Source organism: Ornithorhynchus anatinus, chromosome 8 (assembly GCF_004115215.2).
Source record: "Ornithorhynchus anatinus isolate Pmale09 chromosome 8, mOrnAna1.pri.v4, whole genome shotgun sequence".
Classification (NCBI taxonomy): Eukaryota; Metazoa; Chordata; class Mammalia; order Monotremata; family Ornithorhynchidae; genus Ornithorhynchus; species Ornithorhynchus anatinus.
Window position 1 is genome coordinate 38952110 of NC_041735.1, and position 20854 is coordinate 38972963.

Consider the following 20854-nt stretch of genomic DNA (forward strand, 5'->3'; position numbering starts at 1 on the left):
ACTACAAGGTGGGCATCAGGCCTCAGAATGACTTGTATTTAAAAAGAATAATTCATTTTGTTCTCGAATAAACTGTGTACACTCTAGCCTTTTACTAAAAAGCAAGTTCATGAAATCAAATAGTTTACTCAGAGCCAGCTGAAATTAGTGAAGGAGAAAATGCTTAAATGTGTGTCCAGTTCATTAGTCATATAACTTGGGTGTGTGTTAAAATTGTGGGAAGTGAATCAGTGAAAGCTGTTTTAGTTTTGACTAGCTATAACAGTACTTGTGAATCAAGAAAGGGATAATTTTTAAAATGTCTTAAATACTTCCGAAAAAAGAAAGTAACCTTGAGGGTCAAATTCATTTTATTTTCTCATTGTTCATTCAAATCAGGCAGGGCTAATTAACACTTTAAATCTTCAAGTAAAAGCAACGTGGATCTGTCACTTCCAAATTGGACTGAAAACTTGAATGCTGGAATTCTATCTGGAACTGCAACATATGGGGGAAATGAATTCCAGGCAGCAAAATCTGTTTCTCATCATTAAATGCTTACCATTTCACTCCCTTAAACCTAAGCTTAACAAATATACGTTACTTCATCAATTTTAGCTGAATGAATTCTGTCTGCCAACTTCAACCGTTTAAAGATACTTCCATTAAAAAGACGATTTCCTCAAAATGAGAAGATTGGGGTTTACACTCCACACATCAACCATATAGAATAAGACTGAATCAACTCCGTTCACAATAGTTGAGGGGGTAAGATAAACTCACTGATTGCTTAACTAGTAAAGCCACACTCTACCATCAGAGCAATTTCCAAGGAAGCTTTTTAAAGTGAAGTAGTATATCCCCATCTTCCTGTCAATCAGGGAAAGGCTGCTTTAGAAAGGGAGAAATTGGAGAACCAATATGAAAGATGCATCTGAACTTTCACCATCATCAGCAGACCAAAGCCGGATGCCGCCCCGCCCAGGTTTCACAGTAATGTTTATAAGGCAATCATAGGCCTCATTACAGTAGAGTCGTTAAAATGGTAAACAGTAATGTCTTCTAAATCATTTCTTCAGGCTTTGTCAGCACCCTTTATTAAGATTTTTAAGGATAAATTTATTTTTCCCCTCAAGTTTTTTTTCACTTGCGTGACATTCTACATGTACATAAAGCTTTTTGGCATTAAGGCCCTATTGACAATGACATTTAAATTAGAGAATAAGATTTTTTTTATATATAAAATTAAAACATTTTGATGGACAGACTGGGCTTTAACTTTCCAGAAACCTAAAGCTTCATTATTGGACCCTAAATAAAGAAATATAGCAGCTAAACCCACTAATAAAATGTTTTCGTCTTTTGTGTGATTTACAAGATTTGTGGATCAAACTTCTCCCAGCAAGCACCCCTACCTTATCACCTCCATGGCGAGAAGCCCTTCAGTGATAATTAACTACTGGAAAATAAAATCCAGGAATTAGCCCTGTTACCACTCTCAAATGCAGCACAAACTGACAAAATCAAAGAGCACATTTGTAACAGCTCGTTTTCTTACATTTAACCTAGACTAACACTACACAGGATGTGCATGATTACTTTTTTGTAGTCAGTTGGAGAATTCTGGCCTGGCTAAGGTAAAAAAAAAAAACAAAAAACCAAACACTTAGAGATTAGTATATAAAACCAACATAAACCATGTATCAGAGGCTATTTCAAAATTCTCTTACTAGAAATGTAGAAGTTGACCTTTTTTTTGGAACAGTTGCGTCGGGCTATTTTTAAGGGGAGGAACTGGTGGGGGTGAGAAAGTAGATAGAGTATTTAGAGTATTAGCATATAGTTCACACATCTTTCTACATGTTCTTCATCTTGGCCATGAGTTCATCTAGACTTTGCTCAGACTCTTCCACAGTTTCCCCAGGAACAGTGTCTTCATCCTGTTTAGTGAAAGAAGTTCAAATTTCTTACCGGTGAGGTATAGCAAAGACTTCGGAGCATAAAATATGGGCCTTTGCCATCTAAATAGTCTGGGGGCATGACCCTAGTGAGTGAGCGAGGGACCTTGCCCAAAACAGTGTTGAAAGGACTGTTCTACAGAGATCTGCTCCAGTATTTTTCTTTATGCTATCAAAAAAACCAGTTTGGACATAAACCCTAGTTCCAGTTCAACTAGATGGGGCTTTCTGGCCAAGAAGGGATCAACGTATTGATGGAAGAGTCAAGACTGTTTCCACAACAGGAATTCTTCTCTGGGCCTTCAAAAACAAGGAGCAGTTCCACCATACACCCCTCGGAGAGATGAAGAAGTAAAGGAAGACATGAACACATTTAGTGAATTACTTCATTTTTGTAAATAGCTGCAGCTATGTCCCATCAGACTGGTTAGTCAAAGAAGCCTTCTGAGAGTAAGATACTGGTGTGGGTGGGGAGCGGGAATAGCGTAGAAAATGCAACTGATTCTTTTGTACAGGAACAAATTCCACAAGTTTCTGGGGTATTTTGAAAATATGAGATACCACTAAGGAGAATAATCCGTACCTTTTCCGGAACCGTATATGCTACCGTAATGCCCTCGGGCAAGTTGGGAACTGGACCTGATGCGGCTTTCAATTCTTCTTCTGAAACTTCAGATACTAACTCAATACCTGCAGGGTCAAAATGTACAGGACTCAAGAGTTTGAACTCCTAAAATTCTATTTAAGCTAGAAACACTTTCCTAAATGGAAACAGTTTAGGCTTTAGGCTGGCTATTCGGGTAATAATGCAATTCGTACCCCAGTCGTTGTCTTCATGTACTATTTCCTCCTCTTGTTCAACATCTGCCAGTTTGGGCTCCGTGGCTATTTTTTTCTGTATAGATTAGACACAAATCAAAAAGTTTTGACTAAATTTCAACAAATTAACTTAATTTTCCTCATGGAAGTAAATGATCATGATGAGTATGTTTGCCTCTTGTGTATTGTCAAAACAAGTAATTACAGTCAAGTAGTCATCTTATCTTTCAGTATATCTTTCCCCTTGAATATTCAGTAGTATAAGATGGTTTTTTGTGTTGTTTTTTTTTTTACCTTGTACTCTTCCTGCTGTTTCCTACAGTTTTTGTCACCACAATGAGGGTTCGGCTTCATTGCCATACTGGGAAAGAAATCCTGCATTGCATTGTAACCAAGGTAAAAACTCACTGTTCCAAAGTTTAACAAAAACCTGTTAAGAAAAAAAACATTTAGGACTGATGCTGGGCTTCACCTACTGAATTCACTATCTTCTTGAAAGGCATTTTTGTGCTGAAGAATTAATTTCCTGGCATCTAGAATTTACTACTGGTGCACCTCAAAAAGCGTTACACCCATCACCCAGGCTGATTATCAAAAAAAAAATCAAATCCCCACTGAGCTTTACCCAGTATATTCATTAAGGTCTTTGTGGTCACAAAAACAAGTAAAAAGTGACCAGCAGAGTGGCCTAATGGACAGACCACTGACCTGAGTCAGAAGACCTAGGTTCTAATCCTAGCTCCATCACTTGTCTATTTATAAATAGTATTTATAAATATATTTAATATAATATTTATACTAATGTCCATCTCTCCCCTAGGCCGTGAGCTCGTTGTGGGCAGGAATGTGTCTGTAGTTATACTTACTCTCCCAAGTGCTCAGTACAGTGCTTTGCCCCCAGTATGCACTCAATAAATAGGATTGAATGAATTAATGAATGCTGTGTGATCCTTGGGCAAGTCATTTGGACTTCTAGGCCTCGGTTCCCTCATCTGCAAAATGGGGATTAAGACTCGGAGCCTCATGTGGGATGTCGACTGTGTTCAACCTAATCATTTTGGCTCTACCCCAGTGATTAAGTACAGTACCTAGCACTCAGTGCTTAACAAAAATCCATACAACCGTAGACAAATCCAAAATGACTTTAGTAATTTTAACTTTTTGAAACTGATCTATGCAGACCTTTTTTTATGGACAGAAGACAAGAACGTTCCGAAAGCCATCACTCACTTCAAAACGTTTTGCACAAGAATCCCGGCAACCACGCCCATGGTGGTGGGAAGACTCGCTGCGCAGACTCCTTCTCGTTTCAGTGTCTTTTCGTCGATATTGGCGGCAACTACAAGTGGAGGGGCACACTGGGTGGGGAGGTGGACAGGAGGGAAAGAGGGAGACATTGACATTTCAAAACGGTTTAAAAAAAAGATTACAGTAGGCCCCAACAAGGGGGTTCCCCTACGCGTCAAGGAATCGGGGGAATTCCAAATGGCACAGATCCTTGTTCATCCAAATCACCTGAAAAGTCCCGGCGTATCTAAGCACTAACCTCCACCCACAACCACAGGTGGTGACCCTCCCGACACGGCCACCGGCTTGCGATGTTACGAAAACGGCACCTGACACAGACCATCTGAAGATGACGTGCTGGCATTGCAATGTGGGGAGCTGGGGCTTGGCTCTACAAAGACGGCTCGTGGAAGAGCAGCAGGAAAGAAGCGCTATACATTGTGAGGCTGCCTGGGCTCAGACCTCTGCTCCGGCGCCGCCCCCAGCCCCAACCTCTGCCACGGCTCTCCAACCACTACTTTCTCAGTGGAGCACAACCCCCGCACCTCGCCCCCCCCACCGCCTGCCCAAGTACCAGATCGGTTGGCCATTACAGAGAACGATGCCGCGCTCCACGAGGGTCGGCCCCGGGTCAGGGCCTGATGTGGGTTTGGAAGCGCAAAAAAGCCTGCTTGTTCCAAGCCCAAATAGATGAGGTGTGGACCGTGAACCCCACGTGTGACAACCTGATCACCTTGTATCCCTCCCAATAGTGGGTAGAACAGTGCTTTGCACATAACGTTTAACAAATACCCTCATTATAATTATTACTATTATTACGTGAAGGTGGATGGGCAATCACTGGAGATTCTTGACGAGTAGGGGAACATGGACAGAACAGTTCTGTAGAAAAATAATCTGGGCAGCAGATTAAAGTATGGACTGGAGTGGGGAGAGACAGGAGGCTGACACAGTAATCAAGGTGGGAAAGGATAAATGCTTGGATTAACATGGTAGCAGTTTGGAGGGAGAAGAAAGGGTGGATTTCAGCAGTGTTGTGAAGGTGCAACCGACAGGACTCGGGGACAGACGGAATATGCGGGTTGAATGAGAGAGATGAGTCGAAAGGGCCGAGGGTTCGGGCTTGCGAGAGAGGGAGGATGGCAGCGCCGTCTACAGCGACGGGACGGTCCCGGGGAGGATGGTTTGGATGGGAAGATGAGGAGTTCCATTTGGGATATGTTGTGGTGGAGGTGTCAGCAAGACACCCACGGAGAGATGTCCCGAAGGCAGGAGGAAATGTGAGGCTGCAGAGAAGGAGAGAGGTCAGGGCTGGAGATGGAGATTTGGGAGATGGAGATTTGGGAATCATCAGCAGAGAGGTGGTAGCTGAAGCCGCGGGAGCGAATGAGTTCTCCGCGGGAATGGATGTAGATGGAGACTAGAAGGGAAACCGGGACTGAGGGTGTCGGGGGGCAGGGAAGGATCTTGCCAAAGAGGCTGAGAATGAGCGGCCAGAGATATAGGAGGAAAACCAGGAGACGACACTTGTTAATCCCCATTTTACAGGTGAGGTAACTGAGGCACAGAGAAGTTAAGTGACTTGCAAAGGTTGAAACCCACCTTCTCCGCCTCCATTCTCCCGTTAGCTCACCTCAGGCTCGAGGGCAGTACCGACAAGCCTGAGAGGGCCAAGTCTCCCCCGCTCACTTGAGCGGGCCGTGCTGCCTTGGCTTGTGCCGAGAGCTGAGGTTTGGAGGTTTGAGAGTCCGGTGGAGCAAACTGTAGCCGCGAAGAGTACGGGGAGAGTTGAGGATTAAGGAAAGGGAGGAGAGGGAGGGCGGGAGAGGCACGGCCCGTGAGGGGCCTAGCGGAGACTTCTCTGGCCCCGGGTCCCACCCAGAGCAAGAAATACCAAAAAAAACCCCTTGATTTCAGAAGTGATACGTACCGCAAAACAAGCAGATTCTCCAGGTATGATGAGCTGAATATGCCCTGACACTGCATTTTCACTAACTCCAGATTCCATCCAAGTTTGTCCAAGTTCATTACAGGCCTTGTAGAAATAATCAACATGGAAAAAAGTCATAATGTAGCGATATCTGAGATGCAAAAACGACAAAGGCAGGGAAGCCCTCAATTGCTGATTTACTTACTACCAAAGAATATGTAAACAGAAAAACAACATATGGGGTAATGTACTCAGTAAAGCAGAAGGGGGAAGAACAAGGTGTTGACGTCAGAGTTATAATCAAAGGGAGGTCATTACGTGCTTCACAGACTTTGGTCTGAAGTTACGCGTATAGATGGCTTATTAGTATGAATTTTAAAAGATCTGTAAATTTTTTTTTATGAAGCTGAATTTGTAAGATGCTTTTAATAATACCCAAATTTAAAAAAAAATCACCATTAGCCCTGGCCTGGCAGAGGACAGACACCGAGGCGGCAGAATTTGGGGTTACAAGTCAATGGGGAGGAGAATGGGGACAAATAAGAATCATTACTGGTGAGATGAGCCTGAACGGTGACCGGCTTTGACCTGCATTAGTTTGATTCTGCTTATGTTGTATAACTACTACCATTATTATTATTATAGTTATTAGTGTGGTGTGAGGCAAATTTGAACAATTAACCTTCCAATTCCCTCAAGACATTCTGTGTAGATTTGTCATATTAATAATGTACCTCTAAGTCAAGAAAAAGGATCAAAGACCATAAACCCAAAGGGACGAGCTTGGGCAAGTCACAACTTCTTTGTGCCTCAGTTACTTCACCTGTAAAATGGGGATTAAGACTGTGAGCCCACGTGGGACATGGACTGTGTCCAACCTGATTAGCTTGTATCTACCCCAGCCTTTAGAACGGCGCCTGGCCCATCGTAAAAGCTTAATGCCATTAAAAAGAAAATTCACAAACTCTTAGTTAGCTCAAGAAATAAATAGGTTTTTGTTAAGGACCCTCAGGTTCCGATCAATGGACAGAGGGTAGAGATGATATCCTGCCTGAAAAATTTGAGCTGAAGTGTTAAAACGAGTAGAGCTGTGGGATTTATTATGTACTCAGCTGATAGAAATGAAGTTATTTTCCCAAACAAGGCTACGTATGGTGAAAATATCAGTATATTCAAGAAGGAGTGGTATAATCTTCAACGATGAATGGTTCCAAATGTGTCACTACCTGGAAACTAACAAATTTAAAGGGAAAAGTTTAAGTCTTTTTCATTTTACACTGTTTGGAATAGCCATACTTACTACAAAGCAAAAATGTTTAAGTAAAAATAGTTGACAGAGAAAGATGCTAATTTTAAGAATTAAAAATTCTTGTAATATCTGTTATATAGTTAGCCATTTTTATGAATAATGGCTCTACTGCATACATTGTTTTAACTTTCACAATTTATTCCACACTTTCTCAACTAAGTGTTCAGCGCTTATGCAAAACTCATCAGGGGAACTCACACGCTGCTAAATATATTATTGCATTTTGGGGAGGGGAGGGTGGGGTGGGGGAGTACTTACTGTATTGATGGCCATTCGAGCTTCAAAGTTGTCCACACAGCTCAGAACCAAATCAACAGGTTTTCCACTTTCTAATCCGCCTTTACTACCAAGAAAATACAAATCTGTTCATTAAATACTTCATCCATTAAGTGTTTAATACGTGCTAACTGCTGGTATCGATACAATTGAAGACTGAATACAATTTCACAATTTCTAGTAAATCCAAAATGTGAAAGCTTCATTTGAAGTGGCTCGTTTCAAATGGCACCATAAGATAATAGGATGACAGAAGCTATACCAGACTTGAAAAGCATTTTACCTTATTCTATCCATGAAATGTTCAAAGTTGTCCACTGTGGTGATGTTATAGTTATGTACCTCAAACTGAACATCAGGGTTAATGTTTCTAAGAGAGAACAACAGGGAATAATTAAAACTTGATAAACAAAGCCTCTGAGTTGAGGCAAAATAGTACTTACCACTCCTCTAACATTTTTGCCCAAGAAATATTTAATGAGTAAATTCATCCTATTTTGATGCCTAATTTGGGGGCACCTTAAAAATGGTTAAAACACACCTTTCCTCCTAAAATCACTTTTAACTTTCCTCTCGTAGTTGAGGATACGGCTAATTAGTCCAGACATCTAGGCTTCTAGGATCTCTCTTTGGGGTATGATTCTCCAATTCAGTCTTTTGCTAAATCTTGCAGTTTTTTCCAGCGCAGTATTTCCTGGGCTCACCCTCTTTCCTCCACCAACCAACCAACCATCCACCACTCTTTCATTCAATAGTATTTATTAAGCGCTTACTATGTGCAGAGCACTCTGACTCAAGCTCTCACCATATACTATTGAATGAATGAATTCTGACTATACTACTGCATCAGCTTCTCACCGGTTTCTCTGTCTCCAACCTCTTAGGTCTCCATACTACACTGGTCCTCAGATGGCTTTTCTAAAACCTCTCTGCAGGCCTCCAAAGTCTCCGATTATTATCCATCTGCCCCTGCGTCAAGCAGAAAAAGCTGAACATTGACTTCAAGGCTCTTACACTTTCTATTTCCCACTGCTAATCTCTGGTCTGGGCTCCCTGCTCTTCCCAAGCTACACTGATTTTGCCTTGCTGACTCTCCCGCCTCCAACCCATTATTCCTACCTTTCCTCCTGTCCAGATTTTCTTCCCCTTCAAAATTCACCTGATCAAAGCTGTCCCCATCTTTATTCTCCCATGTTTGCCAGCCCAACTGCCACCTAGATATTTAAATTTACATAACGATCCTTAGCACTTGCCTAAATATTTGTGTCTATATGCATTCATTCATTCAACCGCATTGATTGAGTGCTTACTGTGTGCAGAGCCCTGTACTAAGAGCTTGGAAAGTACCATTCGGCAACAGATAGTGACAATCCCTACCCGACAACGGGCTCACAGTCTAGAAGGGGGAGACGGACAAAACAAGACGACAGGCATCACTACCATCAAAATAGATAAATATACACATTTATAGATACAATTATTTTAAGCTTACTTATACAACCGTTCAACTTTCTATATTATTCCTTTAACCAGCTGGAACTCTGCTGCGCTTTCGGCTCCCACTGCCTGCCTGTCCACCTGTCCCCCCGAATCAGACTCTGTGCTCCCTGAAGGCAGGCACTGTCATTTACTCCCCAAGCGCTTAAAACAGTGCCGTGTACACAACAGGTGTTCAATTCACACTAATGGCTTAGTTTCATTTACCTCAAGGTATGTTCGGCAGCTTGAACTTTACTCAGTCCAGCTTGGTGAGGTTGAAAGAAAAGTCTGTTCATGTTCGCTAGTTCCACCTTGTCGTAATCAAATAGCAGCAGCTAAAATAAAGATTTCAAAATGCCGATGAATGGGAAAACTTGTATGCTCAGAGACTGTATGGAGAGTCAACGGCTCCTGCCAGATGGATTTATTTTATATTCTTCCTGTACACCCGGTGACAATTGAAGGCTTAATCAACTCGATTTCATCGATGGCAATTTGTAGACTAAATAAGGTAAATTAAGAAAACTCAACATTGCCAAGAAGTTCAAATTAGGTTTCTACTCAATGCCCTCCCTCCAAAGCTACAATCACACCTTGGGTGCCAAGCGTCACCTCTCGAAGAATCACGCGGAGGTTAATATAAAGGCTATCGTATTTTTTTTTTTTTCAAATTATGCCTTAATACCCCCCTAAATATTTACTAGTCCAGCCACCTTTTTGGGTGCTCGAGGGCTCTGGGTCTATTTTTGTGTAGGAGACTGCACTCGCCTACCTGGCATCAATTATAACCTTCAGCATCTACTGAAATCTTTAGATTCAGGTCCCTAAAATGGGCAATATTTAGAATTAAAAAGATCTGCCCTTTTCTGATGCTTGCTACTTTAAGGCAACTTATCTGTATGATACTCTTCTTCAATTGCCTAAGCAAGATATTGGCAATGACTGTGAAGTTTGGTGCTCAATACACATCAACCCTTTTTCCTGACAATATAACAAATGAGGCCTCTTGCCCACATAAACACAATTTAAAAGCCCTTGGGCCTATCAACATCATCTCGGCTATGTCCTCGTGACATTAATTTCTTTTCTTTTAGGAGAAGTTGAGGGGGGAAAAAAAAGAGGAAAGGGCAGGTGTGGAGTGGGAAAAAAAAACAATTAATCACAACAATACCTGTTTTTATCCAAGACTGGTTTACTGCCTACCAACTGATGGTTAAAGAATGTATTTTACCTTACCAATGCCACATCTTGTCAACATTTCAGCCGTCACACTACCAACTCCACCAACACCTACTACGGCTACGGCAAAGGTGCGGATTTTCTGGGAGAAAGAAATATATATTGATCGGCACGTCATCCCTTCAAGAGAAATCTATTTCTACAAGGTATTTTCACGTAATGATGCCACTTTCGAGGACTCAGAAGGAATCGTACCTCATAGTCATTCACGATGCCCATTCGTTTCAGAGCCATCAGACGGCTGAAAAGCAAAAGACAAAGCGTTCACAGAAAGCGCTCTTTCCCTCAAGTTCTTTTTAAAAACATTCCTAATATCTTGATATTCAGTTGATTGCAAGTGTGTGTGAACAGGAGGTCAAAATCAGGCCGCCCCGAAATTCATCCTCATTATGCTGATCTACAGGAAAAAAAATGAATCATTTCATCTACTGTGAAACGCCTGGGGATTTTTTTGCCTGACAAATTAGATAATGAGGTCGGACACCGTCTCTTTCACATGGGGCTCACGGTCTAAGATGAGGTGTGTTTTACAGATGAGGAAACCGAGGTCCAGAGAAGTTATTTGGTTTGTCCACCCGCAGGGGACAGAGCTGGAATTAGAACCCAGGTCCCTTGGCTCCCAAGCCATTTTTTTTTTTTATGGTATTTGTTAAGTGCTATGTACCAGGTACTGTACTGAACGCTGGGACAGAAACAAGGTAGTCGGGTTGGACACAATCCCTGTCCCCCGTGGGGCTCACAGTCTTCATCCCTATTTGACAGAGGAGGTAACTGAGGCCCAGAGCAATGAAGTGACTCGGCTAAGGCCACACAGCAGACAGGTGGCGGAGGCGGAATTAGAACTCAGGTCCGTCTGTCTCCCAGGCCCGTCCTCTAACCGCTAGTAATAACTGGGGTATTTGTTAAGCGCTTACTATGTGACAAGCGCTGGGTGGATACAAGCAAATCGGTTTGGACGCTGTCCCCATCCCATTTAGGACTCACAGGCTCCATGCCCATTTGACAGATGAGGCGACGGAGGTCCAGAGAAGTGACTTGGCCAAGGCCTCTTAACAGACACGTGGCGGTGGCGGGATCAGAACCCAAGACCTCTGACTCCCAGGCCCTGGCTCTTTGCACTAACAACAACGGGGGTAGAGACGCAGCGTGGCTCAGTGGAAAGAGCTCGGGCTGGGGAGTCAGAGGTCACGGGTTCTAATCCCGGCTCTGCTGCCTGTCAGCTGTGTGACTTTGGGGCAAGTCACTTCACTTCTCTGGGCCTCAGTGACCTCATCCATAAAATGGGGATGAAGACTGTGAGCCCCATGTAGGACCACCTGATGACCCTGTATAAAAAATGAAATAAAATGGTGGTATTTATTAAGCACTTACTATGTGCAGAGCACTGTTCTGAGCGCTAGGGGGATACAAGGCGATCAGGTTGTCCCACCTGGGACTCACAGTTTTTCATCCCCATTTTCCAGATGAGGTCACTGAGGCCCAGACAACTGAAGTGACTTGCCCACAGTCACACAGCTGACAAGGGGCGGAGCCGGGATTCGAACCCATGGCTAAGCCACGCTGCTGTACCTCTCCCAGCGCTCAGCACAGTGCTTGGGCACACAGGAAGCGCTTCACAAATCCCAAGATTATTATTACGCTCAGTGGAAAGAGCCTGGGCTCGGGAGTCAGAGGCCATGGGTTAGAATCCCGGGCTCTGCCACTTGTCAGCCGGGTGACTGTGGGCAAGTCACTTCACTTCTCTGGGCCTTAGCGACCTCATCTGGAAAATGGGGATGAAGACTGGGAGCCTCACGTGGGGCAACCTGATGACCTGTATCTCCCCCAGTGCTTAGAACAGTGCTCTGCACCTAGTCAGCGCTTAACAAATACCAACATTACTATTACCCCAGTGCTCAGAACAGTGCTGTGCACCTAGTAAGCGCTTCCCAAATACCAGCATTACTATTATTATCCCAGTGCTTAGAACAGCGCTGTGCACCTAGTAAGCGCTTCCCAAATACCAGCATTATTATTACTCCAGTGCTTAGAACAGTGCTCTGCACCTACTAAGTGCTTCCCAAATACCAGCAATGCTATTATCACCACCCCAGAGCTTAAAACAGTGCTCTGCACCTAATAAGCGCTTCCCAAATACCAGCATTACTATTATTATTTCCTCAGCGCTCAGAACAGTGCTGTGCACCTAGTAAGCGCTACCCAAATACCAGCATTATTATTATGATCACCCCAGCGCTTAGAACAGGGCTCTGCACCTAGGAAGCGCTTCCCAAATCCCAGCATTACTATTATTATTTCCCCAGCGCTCAGAGCAGTGCTGTGCACCTAGTAAGCGCTTCCCAAATACCAGCATAGCTATTATCATCACCCCAGCGCTTAGCACAGTCCTCTGCACTAATAAGCTCTTAGCAAATACCAGCATTACTATTATTATTTCCCCAGCGCTCAGAACAGTGCTGTGCACCAACTAAGCGCTTCCCAAATACCAGCATTGCTATTATCATCACCCCAGCGCTTAGCACAGTCCTCTGCACTAATAAGCTCTTAACAAATACCAGCATTACTATTATTATTTCCCCAGTGCTCAGAACAGTGCTGTTTACCTAGTAAGCGCTTCCCAAATGCCTGCATTATTATTATGATCACCCCAGGGCTTAGAACAGGGCTCTGCACCTAGGAAGCGCTTCCCAAATACCAGCATTATTATTATGATCACCCCAGGGCTTAGAACAGGGCTCTGCACCTAGGAAGCGCTTCCCAAATACCAGCATTATTATTATGATCACCCCAGGGCTTAGAACAGGGCTCTGCACCTAGGAAGCGCTTCCCAAATACCAGCATTATTATTATGATCACCCCAGGGCTTAGAACAGGGCTCTGCACCTAGGAGGCGCTTCCCAAATACCAACATTATTATTATGATCACCCCAGGGCTTAGAACAGGGCTCTGCATCTAGGAAGCGCCTCCCAAATACCAGCATTATTATTATGATCACCCCAGGGCTTAGAACAGGGCTCTGCACCTAGGAGGCGCTTCCCAAATACCAACATTATTATTATGATCACCCCAGGGCTTAGAACAGGGCTCTGCACCTAGGAAGCGCCTCCCAAATACCAACATTATTATTATGATCACCCCAGTGCTTAGAACAGGGCTCTGCATCTAGGAAGCGCTTCCCAAATACCAGCATTATTATTATGATCACCCCAGGGCTTAGAACAGGGCTCTGCACCTAGGAGGCGCTTCCCAAATACCAACATTATTATTATGATCACCCCAGGGCTTAGAACAGGGCTCTGCACCTAGGAAGCGCCTCCCAAATACCAGCATTATTATTATGATCACCCCAGCGCTTAGAACAGGGCTCTGCACCTAGGAAGCGCCTCCCAAATACCAACATTATTATGATCACCCCAGGGCTTAGAACAGGGCTCTGCATCTAGGAAGCGCCTCCCAAATACCAGCATTATTATTATGATCACCCCAGGGCTTAGAACAGGGCTCTGCACCTAGGAGGCGCTTCCCAAATACCAACATTATTATTATGATCACCCCAGTGCTTAGAACAGGGCTCTGCATCTAGGAAGCGCTTCCCAAATACCAGCATTATTATTATGATCACCCCAGGGCTTAGAACAGGGCTCTGCACCTAGGAGGCGCTTCCCAAATACCAACATTATTATTATGATCACCCCAGGGCTTAGAACAGGGCTCTGCACCTAGGAAGCGCCTCCCAAATACCAACATTATTATTATGATCACCCCAGGGCTTAGAACAGGGCTCTGCACCTAGGAAGCGCTTCCCCTGGGTCCCAACGCCGTTGCTCCCCAGGCAGAGCAGAGCTGACGCAAGGTGACGCAAGGTGACGCACGGTGACGCAAGGTGACGCACGGTGACGCACGGTGAGGGGAGCGGACCTGTAGGGGTTGGAGTGGGAGACGTCGGGGCTCATCCGCTCGATGGGGGCGCGGCCCGGCCCGGCCTCCCGCCGCCCCGACAGCAGCTCCAGCTCCCGCTCCAGCTCCCGCACCCGCCGCTGCAGCCCCGACACCGACTCCGCCGTCATGGCCGCCGCCGCCGCCTCCTCCGCCCGCCAGGACGCCGCCGCCGCCGCCGCCGCCTGACGTCACTTCCGCCCCCGCGGGCGCGCGCCCCCCGCACTTCCGGTCCCCCCTCCCCCGCGCCATCCCGTCCTTCCAGCGGATTGGCCGAGCGCTGCCTCCCGCGCGGAGCCCTCTTTCAAAAAGAAAAAAAAAAAAGCCGGTCTTCCCCGAAGCGCTTCGGGGGCGGATGCCAAGGTGATCAGGTGGTTGTTTCTCCCCCCGCCCCCCCCGCCCGGGGCTGGCGGTCTTCATTCATTCATTCAACGGTATTTATTGAGCGCTTCCTCGGTGCAGAGCACCGTACTGAGCGCTTGGGATGAACAAGTCGGCAACAGATAGAGACGGTCCCCGCCGTCGGACGGGCTTCCGGTCTAATCGGGGGAGACGGGCAGACGAGAACGATGGCGATAAATAGAGTCGAGGGGAAGAACATCTTCATCGTGGAAAGAGCACGGGCTTTGGAGTCAGAGGTCATGAGTTCGAATCCCAGCTCTGCCGCTTGTCGGCTGGGTTTTTTTTTTTTTGGTATTTGTTAAGCGCTTACTAGGTGCCGAGCACTGTTCTAAGCGCTGGGGTAGACACAGGGGAATCAGGTTGTCCCACGTGGGGCTCACAGTCTTCATCCCCATTTTACAGATGAGGGAACTGAGGCACAGAGAAGTGAAGTGACTTGCCCACAGTCACACAGCCGACAAGTGATCTGTCAAATGGGGATGAATAATAACAATAATGTTGGTATTTGTTAAGCGCTTACTAGGTGCCGAGCACTGTTCTAAGCGCTGGCGTAGACACAGGGGAATCAGGTTGTCCCACGTGGGGCTCACAGTCTTCATCCCCATTTGACAGATGAGATCGCTGAGGCCCAGAGAAGTGAAGTGACTGGCCCACAGTCACCCAGCCGACAAGCGGCAGAGCTGGGATTCGAACTCATGAGCCCTGACTCCAAAGCCCGTGCTCTTTCCACTGAGCCACGCTGCTTCTCGATGAAGACTGTGAGCCTCACGTGGGACAACCTGATTCCCCTGTGTCTACGCCAGCGCTTAGAACAGTGCTCTGCACCTAGTAAGCGCTTAACAAATACCAACGTTATTATAATTATGATAGTATTTGGGAAGCGCTTATTAGGTGCCACGCACTGTTCTAAGCGCTGGGGCGAAGACAAGGCATGCGTTAGATTCCCGGCTCTGCCCCTTGTCAGCTGTGTGACTGTGGGCGAGTCACTTTGCTTCTCTGGGCCTCAGTGACCTCGTCTGGAAAATGGGGATGAAGACTGGGAGCCCCACGTGGGACAACCTCATGACCCTGTATCTTCTCCAGCGCTTAGAACAGTGCTCAGCCCATGGTAAGCGCTAAACGAATACCAACATTATTATTATTATTATTATTATTATCGGGAGTCCCACGTGGGGCTCGCAGGCTTAATCCCCCTTTTACAGGTGACGATAGTAATAGTGATGGATAGTATTTGTTAAGCGTTTACTATGGGCCGAGCACTGCCCTAAACGCTGGGGGAGGTACGAGATTATCAAATTGTCCCACGTGGCGTGCCCCCGAGCCCCCATTGGCTCCGCCTCCTCAGATCCGGCTCTCCCATTGGCTCAGGCCCCCTTGTCCCCGCCCCTTACCCCGCCTCCTCCCTCCATTGGCTGCGGCCTCCCTGTCCCCGCCCCTTTCCCACTTTCCTGGCCTCCCATTGGCTCCGGCCCCGTTGTCCCCGCCCCTTCCCCCCTCCCTCGTCCCCGGCCCCGTGGCTGCGCCCTTGGCCCCGCCCCCTTCCCCCCTCCTGGCCTCCCATTGGCTGCGCCCCCCTGGGCCCCGCCCCTTTCCCCCCTCCCTCCTGGCCTATTGGCTCCGGCCCCTTTGGGCCCGCCCCTTTCCCTCCCTGGTCCCCGTGGCTGCGCCTCCCTGTCCCCGCCCCTTTCCCCTTCCCTCCTGGCCTCCCATTGGCTACGGCCCACTTGTCCCCGCCCTTTACCCCTCCTCCTCCCTCCATTGGCTGCGGCCCCTTTGTCCCCGCCCCTTTCCCCTTCCTCCTGGCCTCCTATTGGCTCCGAACCCGTTAGCCCCGCCCCTTTCCCCCCCCCCTCGTCCCCGACCACGTGGCTGCAGCCCCCTAGGCTCCCATCCCTAGGCCCGCCTAGGCTCCCATTCCCTCCTGGCCTCCCATTGGTTGCGGCCTCTTGTCCCCGCCCCCCTTTCCCGCCCTCCTGGCCTCCCATTGGCTCCGGCCCCGTTGTCCCCGCCCCTTCCCCCCTCCCTCGTCCCCGGCCCCGGGGCTGCGCCCTTGGCCCCGCCCCCTGCCCCGCCCTCCTGGCCTCCCATTGGCTGCGCCCCCTGGGCCCCGCCCCCATCGGCTCGGCGCGCTCCTTCATCTGGCGCCGGGCGGGGGGCCGCCGGACCGGTGCGGTGCAGTGCGGGTGCAGTGCGGGTGCAGTGCGGGTGCAGTGCGGTGCAGACCGGTCCTGGCCATGGGCGGCGGGCGTGGAGGCGCGGCGGGGTTGGACCTGCAGGTCCTGGACCGACACCTCTCACGGCACCTGCCGGGCTTCGCGCTCCCCCCTGCGCCGCCGCTCACCGTCTCCCGATACAGGTACCGCTCTCTCCCTCATTCCCGCATCCACTGAGCGCTTACGTGGTGCAGAGCGTTCATTCATTCCGCCCTATTTATTGAGCGCCTACTCTGTGTCGAGCGCTGGACTGAGCGCTGGGCAAGTACAGTGCACCAACAAGTAATAAGAATAATGTGGGTATTTGTTAAGCCCTTACTCTGTGCAGAGCACTGGTCTAAAGCGCTGGGGGAAATGCAGGGTCATCAGGTGGGCCCACGGGAGGCGCACAGGCTTCATCCCCATTTTGCAGCCGAGGGCCCTGAGGCCCAGAGAAGTGCAGCGACTCGCCCAAAATCACACAGCTGACAAGGGGCAGGGTCGGGATTCGAACCCGTGACCTCGGACGCCCAAGCCCGGGCTCTTTGCACTGAGCCACGCTGCTTCCCTGCCCCGCGCTCACGGCCTAGGAGGGGGGGAGAAAGGCCACAAAACAAGTAAACAGGCATCAGTAGCATCACTATAAATACATAGAATTAAAGATATATGCACATTCATTCATTCATTCAGTAGTATTTATTGAGCGCTTACTATGTGCAGAGCACTGTGCTAAGCGCTTGGAGTGGACAGATCGGCAATAGAGTCCCTGCCCCTTGATGGGCTTACAGTCTAATCGGGGGAGACAGACGGAAAAAACAATAGCAATAAAGAGAATCAAGGGGATGAACATCTCATTAAAACAATAGCAAATAAATAGAATCGTTAATAAATCATTAATAAAAAATAAATTGAATTATAAATATGTACATAGAGGGGCAGGGAGGGGAGTAAAGCTGAGGGAGTAGGGGGAATGGGGAGGAGAGGGAGGGCTCAGACTGGGCAGGCCTCCTGGAGGAGGTGAGCTCTCAGGAGGGCTTTGAATAATAATAATAATGTTGGCGTTTGTTAAACGCTTACTACGTGCAGAACACTGTTCTAAAAGCTGGGGTAGATACAGGGTAATCAGGTTGTCCCACGTTGGTCTCACTGTCTTAATCCCTATTTTCCAGATGAGGTCACTGAGGCCCAGAGAAGTGAAGTGACTCGCCCAAAGTCACCCAGCTGACAAGGGGCAGAGCTGGGATTCGAACCCATGACCTCTGACTCCCAAGCCTGGGCTTTTTCCACTGTAGGGGGAAGAGAGTTAGTTTGGGGGGTGTGAGGAGGGAGGGCATTCCAGGTCAGTGGTAGGATGTGGGTTCAGTGTGGGAAGGCCTCCTGGAGGAGGTGAGCTCTCAGTAGGGCTTTGAAGGGGGGAAGAGAGCTAGTTTGGTGGGGAGAGAAGGGAGGTGAGGGAGGAAGAGGCAAGGTAGTGGAGAGATTTGAAGCCAAGAATGAGGAGTTTTTGTTTGATATATAAATATATATATATGTACATGTGTGTGCATATATACATATATCCATACTCAAAGGTGATGTTGATTGACCACGACATCCGAGTGTTAGTGTGGACGAGAAGATGGCCTTTTCTGCCCAGTTCTCACAAGGCTCAAGACATCTTGGCGCTTAGAAAGGGTAAGGCAGTTGAACGTTGAAGCAGTGGTATTTATTGAGCGCTTACTCTGTGTGGAAAAGTCTACTATGTGCTTGGGAGTTTGTCAGCCAGCCCCTCAAAGGGCAGGATCCGTGACTGATTCCCGCCTTTCTGCTCCTTCCCAGAACTCTGTCCTAATAATCGTGGGATTTGTTAAGCACTTACTATGTGTCAGTCACTTTACTAGATACCAGGTAACCGGGTCCCCTACGGGGCAACAGGTATTAAATCCCCATTTTGTAGATGAGGGATCTGTAGCCCACGGCTTAGTGTATAAACTCTTAATAAATAATAATGTTGGTATTTGTTAAGCGCTTACTGTGTGCAGAGCACTGTTCTAAGCGCTGGGGGAGATACAGGGTCCTCAAGTTGTCCCATGTGAGGCTCACAGTCTTAATCCCCATTTTCCAGATGAGGCTAGTTTCACCATGGCTCAGTGGAAAGAGCCTGGGCTCTGGAGTCAGAGGTCATGGGTTTGAATCCTGGCTCTGCGACTTGTCAGCTGTGTGACTGTGGGCAAGTCACTTAACTTCTCTGAGCCTCAGTTACCTCATCTATAAAATGGGGATTAACTGTGAGCCTCACGTGGGACAACCTGATTACCCTGTATCTACCTCAGCACTTAGAACAGTGCTTGGCACATAGTAACGCTTAACAAATACCAGCATTATTATTATTGTAATCAAGCCTCAAACTCTGCTTATCTGGAGCCTTGGAGCCAAAAGAGAGGGGCTAAATTGGTTTGCACATGCACGTTTGTGTAGGTGGACGTTTATATTTCTGGGAAGAGGTTTTCAGGCGATTGAGCACCATCCAGAAGTTTCCTTCCCAAGCATCCTTGGCACAGTTCTACAATAAATCGTTTACTGATGACAATCAAGCAATGTGTGTATTCGGTCTTGCTCTGTGGTTGTTACTCAGTAATCGGATTTCTTTTCCACCGAGGGCAGGGTTTTAATATTTAATGGAAACTCCCCTCTTCAGAATCTAAACCCAGAAATGTGATTTTCGTCAACCGCTGGGGTGGAGATAGATAGATAGTCTGCCCGTCTGCCTACTTGTTTTGTTGTCTGTCTGCCCCATTTAGACTGTGAGCCCGTTACGGGGCAGGGATTGTCTCTATCTGTTGCCGAATTATACTTTCCAAGTGCTTAGTACAGTGCTCTGCACACAGTAGGCGTTCAATAAATACGATTGAATGAATGGTCAAACCTTGCATTTTTGGCATTTTGGTTAATTGATGACAGTTCAATCTCAGTATTACCATGAAGGGGGTAATTGTGTCCCAACCTCTTTTTCCAAAAATTCTAATTCTTTCAAAGGTAGGGTGTTCTCCAGTTTGCTGTAAGATACTTGCTTCCTAACTTGCCTTGTTACCAAATTGTCCATTCCAAACGCTTAGAGTGCTCTGCACATAGTGAGCGCTCAATAAATACTATCAAATGAAAGAATGAATGAATAATTTCCTACTTTTCTTCAATCCACTCCCATTTCCGTGTTTGAGGTGCTTCACCTTTCACCTGTGAACGTCTCTCTTCTGAATTGCCAAGTTGCCATTTTTCCTTCTGTATGTTTGTTGTTTTTAAAAAGAATGGTCTATGGCTGTTCTCGAGGGGCAAATAGAAAAGAAGGCAAAATGCCACTTGTAGCAAACGTATCAGTTTGAATTTAAAGTAGTATGATTCAAGGGAGCTACTTGGTCTGGAAGCTATTAATGGAATAAAGTGACTTTTTCCCAAGACCTGCCTGTTGCTGAGAAAATTACTTCTAGCGGATACGACCCTTATTGACTGGGTTGGGTGTCAATGCACTGTGGACAATCTCCAGGATAATGCCTTGTCAGAAAAGACTAATATGTTCAGGCTTTATAATTGTATTTGCTGAAGTCATACTGAGTGGGGTTCCTAGTAAATATTGCATTTATAGGGACTAAAAATTGGCGGTCAAAGTATCACCTGAAGAAGACATATTGGTTTGAATATAAAGTAGTTAGATTAATCCTGCAGACTTCCTTGCCTTGGCCTGAAAGCTACTGGACTAAACATGTGCAGACATATCTAACTGGCACTGAGCTGGGAGGCAGAAGTCACTGGCTCTTTTTTGGGGGGCTGAGAGGCCCCTTCTAAACCGTGAGCCCGTTGTTGGGTAGGGACGGTCTCTATCTTTTGCCAAATTGTACTTTCCAAACACTTAGTACAGTGCTCTGCCCACAGTGAGTGCTCAATAAATACCACTGAATGAATGGTCATTTTTGAATTTCCCCTCTCTGCATAATTTTGGGAGGAAGTGCGAAGGTGGAATGAAACAGCTACAAGATTAACAGAAGGGAAGGGAAGGAGGAGAAAAGAATAGCC

General features: G+C 46.8%; 2 protein-coding genes across 3 annotated transcripts in view; one reads left to right on the forward strand and one right to left on the reverse strand.

The window, feature by feature from the left end:
- Positions 1-332: 332 nt before the first annotated feature.
- Positions 333-14339, reverse strand: UBA5 (ubiquitin like modifier activating enzyme 5). 2 transcript variants are annotated; one of them, XM_029070399.2, is made up of 12 exons: positions 14196-14339; positions 10472-10517; positions 10269-10358; positions 9263-9372; positions 7842-7928; positions 7541-7625; positions 5974-6078; positions 3987-4114; positions 3051-3186; positions 2757-2832; positions 2521-2627; positions 333-1919 (listed from the first exon to the last, which is right to left on the reverse strand). In XM_029070399.2, the coding sequence occupies exons 1-12, from the start codon at positions 14228-14230 to the stop codon at positions 1836-1838; spliced, it is 1089 nt and encodes a 362-aa protein (XP_028926232.2). In that variant the 5' UTR covers positions 14231-14339; the 3' UTR covers positions 333-1835. The 2 variants fall into 2 exon arrangements, with proteins under 2 accessions (XP_028926232.2, XP_007664349.2); XM_007666159.4 differs by lacking the exon at positions 14196-14339 and having other exon boundaries at positions 10274-10358; positions 10472-10523.
- A 2449-nt stretch (positions 14340-16788) lies between these two features.
- The window catches only part of ACAD11 (acyl-CoA dehydrogenase family member 11), a 69996-nt gene continuing 65930 nt past the window's right edge, over positions 16789-20854 (forward strand). Inside the window, exon 1 of the mRNA XM_001514023.4 lies at positions 16789-16971. Within this exon, the coding sequence (XP_001514073.2) occupies positions 16850-16971 (122 nt within the window). The 5' untranslated portion in view covers positions 16789-16849. The remainder of the gene's footprint in view (positions 16972-20854) is intronic.